Source organism: Mugil cephalus, chromosome 22 (genome assembly GCF_022458985.1).
Source record: "Mugil cephalus isolate CIBA_MC_2020 chromosome 22, CIBA_Mcephalus_1.1, whole genome shotgun sequence".
NCBI classification, from domain to species: domain Eukaryota; kingdom Metazoa; phylum Chordata; class Actinopteri; order Mugiliformes; family Mugilidae; genus Mugil; species Mugil cephalus.
Window position 1 is genome coordinate 6674343 of NC_061791.1, and position 17548 is coordinate 6691890.

Below are 17548 nucleotides of genomic sequence, written 5' to 3' on the forward strand. Positions count from 1 at the left end.
TGCAGAGCTGTGTTTATTCTAATTCTGAAATCCTCTTTGTGAAAATGACGTGGTGCCGCTGATAGGAAGCAGGATTAACCCGTGCATAGAGATGCAGCAAGACATAAAGAGGGCTTCATGGAGCACTCTGCAGGACAGCGACGCTCCATTCAACCTGCGTTCAGTGCTCAGGGCGATGGCAGCTTTATCCTACATGTACTGTAAGTAGGATAAAGCGCCGCCGCGCTCTTCCAACCCCTTCCCCTTTTGCACGGTGCCTCCACGACAGACAGTTCTCCTCCAAGGCTGCGTAACGCATCAACACGACGGCCTCTCCACAGCAACAACAGCAACGCTCTGCTGCTGGCACCATTTCCACGACGACACCCCCCTCTCAGTGGAAGAGTCTCCAAGGTGACGCCCTCTATTGACACGCCTAGAGGTGGCTGGTGCCTTTTTGTAGGCAGGTGCATCCTGTGCACGGGCAGACGGAGTATCCTCACAGAGCCTCTTCTGCTCGATTTTCTCCGTGGGAGCAACTTTTTATCAGTCAGGAAGGAGAGTGGAGTAAACAGAAGAGACGTTCAGATAAGAGCATGTGGAGACAAATGGAGAATTTTTTGCATTTGCTTTGCAAATTGTAACTCCTTAACTTTTACTAAACTTGGGCCATGGCAATGATCTGCATTTCGTGACACATGGTGATGCCACAAATCTCTTGGATATATTTTCTTTTTTAAAACTCATAAACAAAAAAACTGTTGCTGAAAGAGGCTGCAAAGCAAGGCTCATAGGTCAGTGGAGTCCGACGTATGATGGAGGGGTTTGGGTATGACTACTATGGAGAAGGAGCGAGAGAGAGACAGGAGGAGGGCTATCGGAGAGTTGTAGGGGATGCTCAGCCTCGGCAGACCAGCGTTTCATCCAGGGAAGGGGAGCATTATGTGCGGCAGTCCTCACACGGACATGAAACTGCGGCTCAGAGATACAGCGCCACTCGTATCCAAGCTGGTCTAGGCCCAGAGAGGTGAGTCGCTGGGAAGGAGCGTTGATGATGGCATAAATCAAAGTATTTTCACTTTGAATAGACACAGATTAATCCGCAAAAGGTTTTGTAGCTTTTAGTTATAAGATAAGCACAAAAACAAGCCGAAAGATTACTTTGCATCAGTGGCTGCCTTCCAAGTATCTGCAAAATAAAACGAGAATGTGGACTTTCGCTGCCTTATAGGTCACACATGTAAATTCACTGCACGCTGCTGGGTCAGTTTACATGTCCACACACTTTCACTGGACCCGCTTGCAAATGCCCTGGAGGTGAAATCTCCGCCTCTTAATGACACACTTTGAAAGCGACTGCAGATGACTCTTGCGCGTTATGCGTGCACGCTTACACAACAAAATATGTCTCATCTCAGGTTGGCAGGTTGCTATTTTTAATGTGGCCCTAGTGGCCCTCGCTGAAAACTCTGTGATGCACCATCAAGGCGAGAGCGAGCCGCGTGCTGCGGGCGGGATAAACACGCCTGAGTCAAGTGCTCAGAATAGCTGCGCAGCATAAAGGAACCACTGACCCATATCTGCAGCGACCCATATTTACTGAGACACAAACACAGAGTAAGGAATGGATCCCTTGAGTCACCTTGGCAGACATATCGAGCAACCCTCTCGCCAGAGATTAATATAGAACCAGGGAGGCGGGTGAAGCGTACTAGGTTGCGGGGAAGACCGTTTGTATTAAATATCTTAAACGAGTCGCTTCAAGAAGGCTAGAGTTACACTACAACCCAATTAAATATTGTTGAAGTTGAAGGTGACAGCAAACTAATGTTCAGCAAGCCTATTAAAGATAAATTATTACCCACATACTTGGCTGAATGGATTCTTGCAGCAAACAGACTGTTTCTTGGTGGTGGTTGTTTGGAACACATTCAACATGGAGCCATGGAGGTATATGAGGTATATGAGGTATGTAAGAGGAGATAATCTATAGTGACACATAGACAAAGCAACAGGAATTTCTGTAGCAGTGACAACCATGCTGATAAGCCTTTAAGTAAGGTAGATGTGTTCACTTTAAAGGGCTTCTTTGAAAAAGTGGTGCTTATCCATAGTTACCATAGTTTCCATTTGCTCCAATGTGTGGTGCTTGGCGCGTCCCCAGTTTGGAGAAGCACAAGAGGAGCCGAGTTACGGGACGGGGTCAGCAGCAAAATGTGTTTTAGCCAATTCAAATAATCTCTTTTAGCTATATTGAGAATGTCATCGCAGCTTTACGTTGCCTTGAAGCAGCCTCCAAACATCCATTGAACTGACCTGACCGGTAGGCGTGAGATCGGATACAACTTAACACGTTAAACCACGTGGCTTTAGACGAGCAAATCATGCGCTCTTCGAGGTTTAAATTACTACGGTCGTAAATGGAGTGTGGTGGGTTTAATGATAAAGTGGGGATATACATTAAAGACGGGCCAATTTCAACTCACACAAACTTTGAAGTTGCTCATCTATCTCTGTGTGACTTGTTTTAACGTGTTAATTCAGATCCTGACTAATGCGTTAAAAAAAAAGTCAAACAATAATATTTTGTTAAGCGGAGCTTGGCAGGTTTGAACAGAGGATATATCAATTTACTAGCTTGGGTTTTTCTGTAGCAGTTCATTGCTTGGTTTCAGTCTTGGTGCCATTGTCTGTTTCTCAAGAACTGAGGGAGGAGTAAGTTTTTTTTGCTCCAAATATTAGGCCTGTAGGCCTTGCACATGTTTTTGGGACTGGTTTTTGCATGAAAGATTTCTTCCAACTAGTTCTTCCAGTTACTAATTAAACTTATGTATATAGAACTCTTTTGTATCGTACTGGTTGAACTTGACTCTTGCAGATACTTTGAGGCTGTTTACGGCTTCATTCGTGCTGTAAAAGCAGCGAAAATGGCAATAAATAGTAATAGCAATAAGATTTAGCGTATCTTAGTTTAACAATTTGGACATATTTAATAGCAGATCTAAATAAAATAGCTGCAACAGAACCCTTACATCCTTATGGCCAGCATGAAGCATGAGCTACAGGACACATGCAGCCTTTTAGCACGCTGTCGTCATGTGAGTAAAATGTGGCCGCCACTTGTCAGTACACGAAATCCAGTTAAGATGAATTACTTGTGACCAAAATTCACTTTCCACCGAGTTAGGGAAATTAAGGCATGAAAGTGCAGGGTGGGTTGTTTGAGAATGGATTGCATAAGGCTGACATTTACTCTTTCACTTTATCTAAAAAAAAATCATAATAATAATAATAAAAAAGAGACAGTCATTCTCAAGTGTCGGGATCACTTTCCAGGCCTCTTTGTGACTGTGACATCAGAGAGAGAATGGATTACAGCAGGCGCACGTGGGCAAAAATGAAAGGAGAAACTGAGACGATAATAACCTTTGTGATGATTTATTTATTTATTCATTGTAAAACCACTTGGGCAGGATCTTTGACACGAGGATGGGTGCGTAGTTGAAGCCGCATGGTTCAAGTTAAGGTTGGTTTTGGACGCAGAGGGTTAAACCGTAGACACCAGGGTGAAGGGAGGGGGGGGGTACAGAGAGGGAGGGGGGGTAGAGGGGATGTGACGCTAGTACATAACAGCACCACGCACTGTCTGCAGACAGCGACAGGCAATCACTTCTGATTCACCGACCGCCACCTTTACATCTTGGAGCTGCGAGCCACCGGCGCTTTCGTCTACTCCTTCCTCCTTCCTCGAGGTAAAAAAAAAAAAAAAAAAAAAAAAAAAACAGCGGAGCACTTCTTCCTTCTTCCTGCCTCCGCCGCGTCTCTCGGCTTGGTTTTTCTTGACGCTCCACAGCTGGAAAGTTGCTTCCTCCTGATCAACGTGGGCATCAGCTCCCCACAAGGTAGCTACTAGCTAACGGGTTAGTCATAATAATGCAAAAAAAAAAAAAAAAAGGGATGCAAGGGGGGTCCATGTTAGCGAGGAAAGCGGAACGGGTTGAATCGCGTGTCTGCGTCTGTTCCCCCCCATTGAAAGTCTCATGCTTTTTTCTTTTTATGTTGCGAAAGCTAACGTGCCGCTAATGCTAAATGCTAACGGGTGATCCCACATGTCTGGACGTGGCTCGCGTCTGCTCCAGCAAAAACTTTAGCATTATTATTATCATTACTCATAGTAACAAACACGTATTTTTGTTGCGCCATTTTTTTTTATAATATCTTCCAATAAAGTAGGGCTAATTTACATTACGATAACGTTGAAATATCTGCTTTATAGCTTAAAGCTGTTGAGTGCCTGTGAAAACGTAAATTATTCTGAAATATGTACCAGTTATTTTTATTTTATTACTTGTAAATTTATCGTCGCTGGTTGTTGGTGCCAGTAAAACTGACAGTTGCTCGTAAATCCGCTGACCTCTTTTGTTATTGTTAGACATCATTATCCTGGACAAGTGGAGTTAATGGTTGAACGCGTTCACCTCGTTCATTGCATTGATCGGGTAAACATGTATGCATGTGTTTCATTTCATTTCATTAGCATATACACGTGGCGTTCCCGTAAACGCCTGCACGTCTATCAACTTGCACACTCGACGCTTCTGGCAGGAAGCCTGACCTACACCAGCACGAAGCCTCACTCTCAAACTCCGCTGAAATAAGAGTTATTCTGTCCCCAAAAGGCGTCATCTCTCACGGGGAGATGTTTATTGATTATTTGCAATAAACACGAACCTAATCTTTAATTCGGCGCAGTTTAGACACTCCAAAGCCCACGTATTGTGGTAATGGTAGGCATGTGATCGTGAGCCTGGGGTCTAACGTGGATAAATAACACTCGTAAGGATGATGTAACACGCACAGATGGGCATTAACACGGATGCTGCTTTGCTGCGAGTGTAAACAAACACGTCCTGATATTAGGTGACTACGAGCGTGTCTCTCTGATGTTTGCTGGCTGCTGATAATGTAATGTAGGTCACGGGGCCAGTTATCACCGGGTCCTCGTCGATGCTGCTGTACAGTAGGAGTGTGTACTGCTTTAAGTCGATCGGACCTTTAGCTGTGACGGTTCAGTTGCGTGTTAGTGGGTCACCCGGCCACGTTTTGCTTCACATGCGGTCGTTTGGGGACGATTGCTTCAACTTCTCCTGTAAGCTCGGTTTAATTCTTTTGTTTGTAAAGAAGGATTTCGAAGTTTTACCACCTTACTCAAATTTACTCCATCGTTGGTTTTTCTAATCAGGGCTTTTTGGGGGGGAGGAGTAAACACTGTTGCACTAGGTAGCAGGATTATTTACAGAGGAAGTGGATTGTTTTTACACGTGACGCACATGCGCACTGGCCGAGGGGTGTTAATGGTTGCCATGGTTATATCTTTCTGTGAGAAGGTCATCAAAGCCTGGAAGAAGATGTCTAAAGTTCTTGCAGGGCATCCTTGTGCAGCCTCTAGACGAGCATCCTTTCAGTCTTGCGTTTTTTTGTTTTTTTTTTTGCCACGTAATTAATTTGCCCTGTTTCCACTAATTTTGCAGCATGGCGGATTACTTGATCAGCGGTGGCACGGGCTACGTCCCTGAAGATGGACTCTCGGCACAGCAGCTCTTCTCAATCGGAGATGGCCTCACGTACAAGTAAGTTTCTGTTTTCTCCCCTGCATCACACTTTTTTTTTTTTTGTCCCTCTTGAGAATTTACATGAGGAAATTTTATTTATTTATTTTTTTAAAAAATCCTCACCTTGTGCGTAGTGGTGGGTGAAGTGTACGCACCAGTGCTTTGTAATGGCCAACGCATTTTGAACCAGCAGATCTGACCAACAGTGTGTTGTCTCCGATGGTCATACGGCTGAAGAGCTATGCTCTAAAGGAGATGGGTTGACTTACAAGTGAGTAAAACAGTCATCTTCAAACTGTTAAAAATCCTCTTAATGTCTCTCTGAATAGTGAGGGGGAAGCAAATGATTGTCCTATTTAAAGCAGCTTTTTTTTTACTTTGACTGCTGTGAAATCTTATTGTGTTTTCATGAGCTGAAGTGCATGACCGCCAAAGGTAAATGCAGGGCTTGTTTGAACGCTTAATGTGATCTCGGTCATGGGGATGAAATTTGCTTCCAGTGGACATACGCCCATTACAACCTCCCGACTAATCATCAAAGCGCACGACCTGTCCCGAAAAACGCAGAGCGCGTGACCCGGAACGGCTCGTGCGCTTTCTTGAAAACGCCTTTCTAAAAGTACTAATTGAGTACTAACTCTCCACCTCTTCCATAACCTCACTCTCCTCTGCTTGGCATTCGGGTGCTTTGATACATCAGCTCGTCATGCATTCGGACTACAAAAAAAAACTCGATTCAGCCGCGTAATCGCCCACCTTTTAATTTCACAACCATAAATAACACAAAGCAGCTCAGTTGTAGTGGTTGTTAGGGATTCTAAAACTTGCCTCTAAATCCTTTAGTGCATTACCTCATGAATGCATTTGCCACAGATCCTAACAACCGCTACAATCAATCCTTAATCTGCCCTCTCGGCATTCCCTGAAGAACCATTAGTTGATTTATTACTGTGGGTGGAAGGTTTCATCAGCTGAAAGTCATTCAGTTCTTTGCTCTAACCTTGCTACTCCAGCTTTGCAGAGGCTAATTGAGGAGAGAGCATCATAGTCTTAGAGTAGTCTGTGTGTGTTGTGATCTGGTGAATCACATGTGAAGGAAAAGTATGATTCCCTACAACTTTATCATGTGAATTTAAGGAAAAAAAATGTTTTGGGTGCTTTTGTCTGACACTTTTTACCACTTATATTTAGACACACACTAGTTAAAACCAATGCATTTTAATATAGCAAACCTACAGAAAGTCTTATCTATTTATAATCGGTATCGACTGTGGTTTGCGTTACTATTGAATTGTGTTGTACCGACACCTTTCATGTTATTTTGACGGCCCTATTGCAGTCAATGAGCCAAGGCTAAACAACAGTGATACTTTAGTGTTTAACTTCACAGCACCACAAGTTACGTCCTCCAAGCATTCCCACAAAAACACGTAACATATAAAATATAGATATTTAAATCTTTCAATTTGCGAGTTTTCTTCCGACGGAGGAAAAAGAAACCGATAAAGTCGCAGGAAGACAGAAACTGCTCGGTAGGAGTAGCAGCTTCCTGCGCTGTTGTGACCTTCAGCCAGGTGCAGCAATCCCGTCCTGACAATAACGGTAAACAAGTCATCTTCACACTATGTTTCTGTGCAACTGCACTTTTTGCATGAAAATGAGATTTTGCATTCGAAGACGCTTTTAACACCCGTTTAAAAAAGGGCCTTCTAGCATAACTTTTTCACCCTAGCCCCAGGTTATTTGCAGCAGGTAAATTTCACTTTACTTCCGCTCATGCGAGACTGATACCGCTAATTGATATTAACATAATTACTATGCCAGTACTGACATAGTACTTTCACTGCTCGTGATTGCCTTGGGGGGCAGGGTTTGGATGAGTCATTATAAAAATCCTGCTACTGGCAGAGCCGAGGTAATAGTTGGTGCTCAGCTTTTTCTCGCACACAAATCTAATAAAGTGACGCGAGGTGACGCTGCAACATTTCTGACATACCGGTGTCAGTGTGTCACTCTCAAAGCGCTTTAAACGTTTTTTTTAAGGTGTAAAAAAAACTGTTTATATTTTACGGTGAAGATGAGAAGCTGCAAACGGAGACCAGTTCAGGCCTTTGATTTCACTCTGAAGCGCTCCCACTGAGCATTTGTCTACATTTAACATTCAAATGAAAACCTAAATGACCCCAGCTGGTGTTTTGTTTGGAAGGTTCGGTTTACCCTACACTTACTGACCCTGAGTCAGGAGTTACAGCTGTGGTTTGTGGCTCCTGCCAAATGATAGCAGCTGCTATTGTTGGGCTTCCTGCTTGCTCTCTTATTTTATACTTGCGGGTGTTTGCGCTCTAAGGTGATTTTTGTTGAGGGGGGGAGAAGGACCCGTCCCTCGTATGTGTCCCACCCAGTCCGTCTCACCTTCCCCCACAGAAGCAGAAGCAGAGGAGATGAGGGCGATCTGTTGGCACATCAGTCCACAAGTTTCATTTATTCACGTCTCACACTTTCCTCCCCACCCGCCCCACCCCCACCCCCCCGATGTCCACTTGCCTCAGACAAAGCACCCTGTTTTCCTCCATCTTTCCATCTCTCGCATATTTTCACACCCGTCTGAGAGAAACCACAAAATACATACAGGCTGGAAAAAGAAACGCGCCTTTCCTGCGTCTAGCTCTCGCACCTCTTCTCCGTTAAACGGCCCCGGAGCTGAAAGGGCTCGACTGTAGCTATTTTTACGCGCGCAATTTTATTAGAAACCAGACGCAAACGAGAATCCTGCTACAGGATCTACGCTACGTTGTTGATTTTCTTACACAGAAAGGAAACGAGAACTCTTTGAAGTCGACTGTAATTGCGGCAGAAGTTCATTAACTTGTGTTTTTTTATCACCTTTTACATCTGTGTTGTTTTCCCATCATTTCAAAACAAAAAAAAAAGTAGGAAAACGTGTCCAATCCTCTGCTTTTCTTGGAGACACTATGAAAAGTGTTGGTTTGAACATAAGGAACTCCTCTTGAATGTTTAATGGTTTTATTTTTGGACCTCTGCGTTGCTAAGTTGCAAGCCCTCACCCTGTGCTTCGTTTATGTCTTTCAGTGACTTCCTGATCTTACCCGGCTTCATCGACTTTACCTCAGACGAAGTGGTGAGTACACAGCGTGTGCGCGTTAGTGGAGGACGTGTCTGAGAGCACAGAAGGTTGGGCAGAAAATTGTCACAAGCAAGCGTAACATCATGAGACCCTTTAGAGCGAGCCGTTTTTTTTTTTCCAGTTCCTTCTCCGCCCCTCGTGACGACCAGTGTGTTAACAGGCCGACTGTTTTCCAAACCTCAGCCTCAATTTTTAATTGCAGCCTTCGCAAAAGCAGTGTTGGTTTTTGCCCATTTAAAACCATCGTTTCTGCTATTTTTGCCCGTCGTGGTCACCCGCATGGCCGCTCCCTCGCCCCCGTGTGTTTACATTTGTGTCTGCTTGGTTACTCATCCGTCATCTGGCCGGGAGAGTTAATCTCCCCGGCTTTACATGAAGTCCCCCCTCCTCTGCTCCATCCATCTCTGAGAGGTTTAATTGAATTTATCTGTAATCCGTCCCTCCATCTCCTTTACCATGTGGGGTATTTGCCTGCCTGCCATGTGGCTAGTAGCCTCCCCAAAGCCTTGGCGGCCACTAGTTTTGTACTGGATAGAGGTTCAAGCTTTAAGGATGCTAACAGGGCTTCAAGTATTCCAGCACAGAAAAGGTCAACATTTAGGAAAACTTGATGCGTGATATTGTCAGGTTCGAGCAGTCAATTGAGTTCACTTACGAATGAGAGTAACGTAGCTTTCTCTCTCCAAACTTCACTAGACAATTAGAAGTTGGGTGGGTCTTGGAAAACTTGGTTGAGATCCAGCTGATGCTGCATTCAAGACAAAATGAGCTCTTAGTTGTCAAACTCGGAAAGTACGGCTTCAAAAAATGAAAATAAATAGCTGCTGCGCACGTTTTAATGTTCAGCAAACAGCGACAACATACGGAATGCGGAATTTCCGAGTTTTAATGAACGCATCATCCAACCCCACATCTTTTCATCGACCGTTTCATCACTGCCATCAGGAAGATGGAGAGTAAATTTCTGAAGCTTGGAGAATGTGCCCTAACTGCAAACAAACGACTTAAAAATAGTACTAATAATAGTTCAGGCTCAGGATTTTTTTTCTTTTTTTTTCTAATGTTTACATGTGTTGCCTTTAAATGCATCTTTGGTAATCGCACGCATGGGGTTTAAGGTGTCAGAAAAACAAAAGAGGTCCACATGCCGTCCCGCGGTGCCTTCGTGGGACATTCTCCGAGGGTCGCGATGTGTTCTTGACATACTTTCCGAAGCCCTCGGTTGAATTTGGCAGGCCGGTGCTGCCGTGCCCTTTAAACAGATTTCTCTTGACTTCGCCGTGAACCCCTGAGAAACCCGGCCAGTTGGCTCCATGGTTTATGTTTGCCTCAGATAAAGAGAAAAGCCTAGATGCCATGGAACTCATTTGCTCGTTTTCCCATGTGCAAAGGAATGCCTTTTTTTTTTTTTTCCCCCTCCTCTCCCAGCGGAGGAAAACAAAAGGTGTCTGGTTGTTGTGGGAATCGGTGATAAGTGAAGGTGAACATGGCTGTCGGGAGGCACTGGCTCATTTCCATTTTTCCACGCAGTGTCGGGTTTCTGCACCTGGGATGAGCAACAATGCTTTAAATGCATTTCATAGATAGACTCTTAATGACGCTCTCAAAAGAATCATTTTAATCTCATGTAGCGTATGGTAATCGCATGAAAGGCTCATTGACTTCCAGTGCGTTGGGGATTTGGAGTCGGGTTGTCAGATTCAGAGGCATAAATTGCATGAAGTCAGCTGAACCGTATGCAGCTCCCTAGTTCATTGCGCCCTCTGGTGGTCGAGTTTGAAAAGTGTCCCTTCTTCTGTTGTCTCTCAGGACTTGACATCAGCGCTGACCAGAAAGATCACACTGAAAACCCCCCTCATCTCGTCCCCGATGGACACCGTCACAGAGTCGGCAATGGCAATAGCTATGGCGGTAAGAAACAAACGACAAATTTCATGGAGTCAACTAATTTTCCCTAATTTGAACACTTCTTAAAACGTCCCTGTTGATATTTTTTTTGTTTGGTAGCTAATGGGAGGCATCGGCATCATTCACCATAACTGCACACCAGATTTCCAGGCTAACGAGGTTCGGAAGGTCAAGGTAACGTACATTTAATTGTAATTTAAACCGTTTTCAAACTATATTTTATGTTAATTATTTTAGAGTTGAGTCAGATGCTCAGTATGAGCAAGAACAGTGATTATTACAGTTGTTCTTCATCAACATTTTCACATATTTGACTTCAATTTTGTCTCATCTTGTCCCTAATATAGGATCTGGTAACTGTTGTGTTTTGTGTTTTGTTTTGTGTGTGTGTGTTTGTGTGTTGGGACGCTAGTTCCTTTTTTACTGTTGCAGAAAATTTGTGTGTTGCTGCACATTTGTCGCCCCCGTGTGTTGAGTTTTGGTTTGAGCTTCTTTTCCTGCTTTGCACAGATGCAGTAAAAAAAAAAAAAAAAAAAAAGAATGAGAATCGATTTTCTTGTTTGTTTTTCTTTTGGCTTGCAGAGGTTTGAGCAGGGTTTTATCACGGACCCGGTCGTCATGAGCCCGCGCCACACGGTCGGGGATGTGTTCGAGGCCAAAGTACGACACGGATTCTCGGGCATCCCCATCACGGAGACTGGGAAAATGGGCAGCAAACTGGTGGGCATCGTCACCTCCAGAGACATCGACTTCCTGTCTGAGAAGGACCACGGCAAACCTCTGGAGGAGGTGTGTGTAGTTTTTTTTTTTTTTTTTTTTTTCAGAACGCTCATTCTGGTTTCATTATTTTTACATTTAAATCGTGCTGCGATTCCTCAGACTATGACTAAGAGAGAGGAGTTGGTAGTAGCTCCAGCCGGCGTTACTCTAAAAGAAGCAAACGACATCCTGCAGCGCAGTAAAAAAGGTGAATAAAACGTATATACACGAACGCAGCATTTTCTAGTTTTATATTTATATTTAATAAACTCACTCTGGCTTTGTTTGTGTTTAGGAAAACTCCCCATAGTGAACGATAACGACGAGCTGGTGGCCATTATCGCCCGGACGGATCTGAAGAAGAACAGGGACTACCCTCTGGCCTCCAAAGACTCGCGCAAACAGCTGCTGTGCGGCGCCGCCATCGGCACCAGGGATGACGACAAGTACAGGCTGGATCTGCTGGTGCAGGCCGGAGTGGATGTCGTCGTGCTGGTGGGTGTCGTTGATGACTGAATTCAGGTTGAAGGGGCCACACCTGCGATACCTGAAGAACAATACATAGCAGAAACTTGCATAGCATAGTCATGTGCTCACGCACAACAGAGGAGTGGTTAGTGTGGAACATATTTTCTAATTAATGGGCTGATCAGCTCAGTCTGTTTTGTATCACGTTCTGGTGGCACAAGAGATCAAACCAGAGAATTTTGAGACTTTATTTGAGTTTTTATTGCTTCAGTTGATTTGCAAATAATAAAAAAAATAATAATAATTAATAAAAAACACTGAAAACCACTAGTAGAAATAAAAATAGGGGTAAGTAAAAAGAAAAAAGAAAAATAGTGATATAATAATAACAATACCCATATAATTAAATACAATAGTAAAAATCTACAAGATCTAGAAGTAAATATATGCTATACACATATCCTTCCTGCTATACACAGGAAGGATAAATTAATGGAATAATTACATATTTAAGGTTTATTGTGTAATGTTATTGTACTTAAACCCTGAATGTGTCTTTCGTTTTCCATTTCTAGGACTCTTCACAAGGCAACTCTGTGTATCAGATCAACATGATAAATTATATTAAGCAGAAGTACCAAGATTTGCAAGTTGTGGGAGGAAATGGTGAGTTTCTCGACAGCCCTTGATTACTCAAAAAAAACCTCAAACTATAGCGTGTATTTGCACACATTTTTCCTGACTATTTTCATTCCCTCTGCTTCCCTACAGTGGTTACAGCAGCTCAGGCCAAGAACCTGATCGACGCCGGCGTGGATGCTTTGCGGGTTGGCATGGGCTGCGGCTCCATCTGCATCACGCAGGAAGGTACAGAGCTCAGTGGCTATTTATATCCCGAGCAGAGAGCGCTGGAAGTGGTGTTTTAAAATGCTTAAATCTTAAACATATTATTCCTGGTTGATAATTAAAAGTATTTGGGGAAAAAGAATGAATCGGGACGAAGGAGCACACGTTTAAATTTAGTGCTGGTCTGTGAACTACAGTGAGAAGAAAAGGCTATAGCAGAAACACAGATACCCTGAGACCACTCCTGGTTGTCATGGTGATTTGCCAAGGCCTCCGGTCCGTGTTGCCATGGGGACAGGTCTCTCATGTTCACACTGGGTCACATTAACCAAAAGGGGAGATGTGCTGCTGCAAAGCAGGCGGTTTATTAACATCACCTGAATCAGTTTTGTGTGTGTGTGTGTGTGTGTGTGTTTCTTCTTTTTAGTGATGGCATGTGGGCGACCCCAGGGGACCTCCGTGTACAAGGTGGCAGAGTACGCCCGGCGTTTCGGCGTGCCGGTCATTGCAGACGGTGGCATTCAGACCGTGGGCCACGTGGTGAAGGCTCTGTCGCTCGGGGCATCGACTGGTGAGATTGGAGCCTTCGATCTTATATTTAATATTCGCACGGCTCCAAGTTATTTATCACAGCCCGGACGTGGTGGTTAAGCATGTGCAATAACACACAGATAATTGTCTCCCGCTCCAGTTATGATGGGCTCGTTGCTAGCGGCAACCACTGAGGCTCCCGGAGAGTACTTCTTCTCAGACGGCGTGCGACTTAAAAAGTATCGTGGTATGGGATCCTTAGACGCTATGGAGAAAAGCACCAGCAGCCAAAAACGTTACTTTAGGTACGTGGGATTTAAAAAATAAAAACAACAACAGCCATTATAACTTAGTGATGAATAATAATAATCCGATGATGTCTTCTCCGCAGTGAGGGCGACAAGGTGAAGGTAGCTCAGGGTGTGTCGGGCTCAGTCCAGGACAAAGGCTCCATCCACAAGTTTGTACCTTACCTGATAGCAGGTATCCAACATGGCTGCCAGGACATCGGAGCGAAGAGTCTCTCCGTCCTCCGGTGAGTTGCGTGTATGTGCGGATCACTGTTTGTCTTCTTCATACGTGGAGCGGACGTTAAAGCGTTTTTAATCTCTCTCAGTTCTATGATGTACTCTGGAGAGCTGAAGTTTGAGAAGAGGACCATGTCTGCGCAAGTGGAGGGAGGCGTTCACGGACTCCATTCGTAAGTTCAAAGACTTTATTTTTGTTTGCCAATAGAAAGTAATAGCCAGCTGGTCGTTGGTGTAGCACCATGTCTTGGTTCTGGTTGACATACTGAAACAACCCATGTGGGCTTCATAAGGCCTGGACTTAACTGTCAAATTTATATATTATAAAGTGTTGTAAACCTGTAGACTTGGTTATGTACATAAAACCTGAACATTGGTGAAAACTACTCATTTTTTCCAGTGTCTGCTAACATTAGCATGGTTGCTAAAGTTACATGTGCATCAGTAGGGTGGCCACGCAAGATAATTGTAGGGGGGGAATTAAAAAATATATAAAAAATGTCCAATCAACTAAAGGTATTGCAGTACCTCTGGGGACCCCCTATGCTCAAAACTCTTATTATCTGAGGTTATCAGTATTTTAGGCCTCTGCATGGCTACTGCTTTTCTAATCTGGCACCAATAACCTAGGAAGTAGGGATTTGGCAAAAGTTAGGAGCCCTCTGGTTGGTGGTCAACTAACCAATCACAGCTGGTTTCATACACAGTGCCTCATTCTAGGGGCTAGTGGATAACTTTTGGCTGTTCTTTATTATTTCATTATGTTGCTCAATGTTCAAAGGATCCCTCAAAGCAAGTGAAAGACAATAATTAACCCGTCTGTCTAAACATGTATGCATTCAGCCGATCAACAACACGCTTAGTGTGCGTCACTAGAGGCCCTTGTTGTGCTTGGAAAGTACCTACCTACCCTGAGGCAGCAGAACCACAACAGACTTGTACTTGCAGAACCACAGTTGTTACTTACGTCACGATGTCGCAGAGAAACCGCCTGGCTCCTGAACTACTGTACTTTCGGTTATGTGCTGACGTTGTCGAACTGCATAGTGGAAGTGACACCTGATTTATTTTGGCAAGCGATTTGAGACGTTGCAGCTCGAGTAGACAAACACTTAGACAGACTTTATTTGTTGTTTAGATTTCCATCCAAGTGTTTGGTGCAGTGGCTCAAAGCACAGCACGAATTCTGATCAGAAACAGTATATGTAATGTATATATACAGTATAAAAATTTAAGAACTTTGTATAACAACTTCATTACAAGAAAGAAGCAAATTATTCTTATATTCATTAAAATCATCTAAGGAAAAAAAATGGCTGCCAATGGTTTAAGCTGTTTTTGCTTGACAAAAATTCTTAAAATAAGCACAAATTTCTCTGAACAAAATATAAGCTGTGTTTCATTGATAAAAAGATTTTTTTGCTTTCTTGAAATTTCTTTTTTGCAGTGTAGGATGAGGGCAAATATATTGCATGGCAACAGCATAGAGGTAAAAGTAGAGCCTGCATGCGGGAAGAAACAGACAAGTGGATCCATTAAACTGTATCATCCGTTACTGAAGCAGCAAACCTGGTTCACACTGGACCAAATTCTTATTTTTTATTTATTTTTACCTTTACGTGTCTTTGCCCTCCACAGTTTCGAGAAGCGGCTTTACTGAACACGGGGACGGAGCGCAGATCACCAGTGACATACCCAATCTCACAGTGACCAAATGTTGAATCGCCACTTCTGCTAAAAAAAAAAAAAAAAAAAAAACACGCACCACCGACTCCACCATCTCTGGCCTCCTCCCCTGCCGCATCGACATCACGCCGTCGCTTCCTGATCCCGACCAGCGGATTCCGGGAGGAAAGGGGCGGGAGGGGCGGGAGGAGGAGGCGCGGTCATCGTAGCAAAGCGAGAACCTTCAAAACTGACACGACTCTCCGAACACTTCGGATTTTGCACTCAAGATGTGGCGCATCAGGGTTTTTTTTTTTTTCTTTTTTTTTTTCTTTTTTTTTTACTTGATGAGACGACATACACACCTGTATCTTGCAGCCCGGTCGTTGTGTAGTAGTGGGAGAACGAACTGTGCGGTAGCGTGCGTCTGAGTGCGTGTGTGTGAGTTCAAAATGTGTCTTGGGACAAACAAAGTGAAGGTGCACTGTCTATATTTGTCCTGTTTAATATTAGTGAGTCAAAAGAAGCCATCTTTTTTTTTTTTTTTTTTTTTTTTCGATTTTTGGCTTTATGGGATCCACCCGTACCAGCAAACTTATCAGAAAGAAGCCTCACGCATCCCAGTTCTTTAACACACTAGTATATATATGACAGAAGACAATATATGTGCGGTGTTTTTTCAAAAGTTCTCACCGATAAATGCTACTTGAAGGGTAGACGCTTATATCTCAGCCCATTATGTTTACTCTGTGTTTTTGTGTGTATTGTGACGTACGCGATATTGGCCTTGGTTGCTGTCCTGTCAACATTTTACATTTGTACCTGCAATCAGTAGACAGAACACAACCTTTACCACTGTGGACGTTCATTAACCCTCTCAAAGACTCACTGAGCCAAATATCCGGTGTCCCATCTCGATGCGCAGTCTTCACGGCGTAGACGGGACCAAAAGCTGGACGATCAGGAGAAAACGAATCAATCAAAAGTAGTTGACAATGAAGGAGAATTTCCCTTAATTTGAATACTTTTAGATAAAGCAACTTTATAATAAACCTGTATAGTCTTCAGGGAGGGGGCTTTGAATTGAGCATGGAGGGGTTTTTGATATGCATGTTTGTTTTTTCACAAAGCCAGACGTTGGCTGTATTTATATTTCCGCTTTAATTGCATACATACTGCCAAGTGTATTTACACTTCCTCCGACACTCTTCTTTTTCTAACGTTTAAAACCCAAAGCAACAAGTCGCCCCCCCCTCGTTAACCCCGGCCCTTCCTGCGCTTTCGTGCTGCCGCATACGCTCCCCTTACGTACGTTTTGTTTCCGATTTGTCCGTTTCTTTTCACCGGAGACACGCCTTGAAGCAGAGATGGATGGAATGCATTCATGACGCGACAAACCTTCTCGTCTCCTCATCTTACTTTGAAACAGTGTCTTTGTGTTGTTCTTGTTTATGTGAGCGTAGGCTTTTCTAACATCTTTATATGTTTTGCCATTTCTTGTTATTATTTTTTATATATATATATATATATATAAAGTGGCCCAGATTGTAAAAGTTGCTTTCTCTATCATGTTAGTGTTCACTTGACTAATAAATGGTCTTGCAACTGGACTAAATTGCAAGGAAGATATATATGGAGGAATAATATACCTATGTTCATTTGGTAATGACTGCTGCTTGTTTTCAATTTCCCGCCTGAAGAGGTAATCCAGGTTTTTAAAATCCTGTTAATCCATCTGAAAAGCACAAACACAATAGATGAGATGCTTTATTTTATTTTTATTTTTATTTTTTTCTTTGGTCGGTATGAGCTCCTATGATTTCCGCTTCACTACAGTTGCCATAACACAATGGTGGCTTCTGCAGCCAACAACCAAACCATTTTTTTTTTTTTGTTCTCAGTGGATGGGAAAGACTCGGTATTTAGTAATTCCATTAGGGATTTTGAGGAATATCGCTTCAGAACATGTTTACAGTGAAAAACACTCAACAGACGAAAGTTGCTTTTGCTGTTCTATATGTTAAAGAAGAATAAATAAGTAAAACTGTGACTGGGCTGCTGTCTTTTTGAGTCGTTGCTGCTTTAAACGTCAAGAATAAGAAGCCAAA

At 43.4% G+C, this 17548-nt stretch overlaps 1 protein-coding gene across 14 annotated transcripts; it reads left to right on the top strand.

Moving 5' to 3' along the window:
* The first annotated feature begins 765 nt into the window (after window positions 1-765).
* On the top strand, window positions 766-17490 carry impdh1b (IMP (inosine 5'-monophosphate) dehydrogenase 1b). Of its 14 annotated transcripts, none has more exons than XM_047575858.1 (17): window positions 780-1006; window positions 5511-5609; window positions 5782-5862; window positions 8682-8730; window positions 10546-10647; window positions 10744-10818; window positions 10992-10997; window positions 11227-11433; window positions 11524-11611; window positions 11699-11898; window positions 12447-12537; window positions 12643-12738; window positions 13145-13288; window positions 13409-13553; window positions 13640-13783; window positions 13865-13948; window positions 15414-17490. In XM_047575858.1, the coding sequence occupies exons 1-17, from the start codon at window positions 792-794 to the stop codon at window positions 15433-15435; spliced, it is 1848 nt and encodes a 615-aa protein (XP_047431814.1). In that variant the 5' UTR covers window positions 780-791; the 3' UTR covers window positions 15436-17490. The 14 variants fall into 14 exon arrangements, with proteins under 14 accessions (XP_047431818.1, XP_047431814.1, XP_047431815.1 ...); XM_047575859.1 differs by having other exon boundaries at window positions 5785-5862; XM_047575867.1 differs by lacking the exon at window positions 780-1006 and adding an exon at window positions 3578-3731.
* The last annotated feature ends 58 nt before the right edge of the window (window positions 17491-17548 follow it).

What these genes read in the sequence shown, in the direction of transcription:
- impdh1b (XM_047575858.1), top strand. Translation starts at nt 792, where the DNA reads ATGATGGAGGGGTTTGGGTATGACTACTATGGAGAAGGAGCGAGAGAG. An exon ending in GAGTGGATGTCGTCGTGCTG is followed by an intron (nt 11,899 to 12,446) that starts GTGGGTGTCGTT and finishes TTCCATTTCTAG; the next exon opens with GACTCTTCACAAGGCAACTC. An exon ending in AGCCAAAAACGTTACTTTAG is followed by an intron (nt 13,554 to 13,639) that starts GTACGTGGGATT and finishes TCTTCTCCGCAG; the next exon opens with TGAGGGCGACAAGGTGAAGG.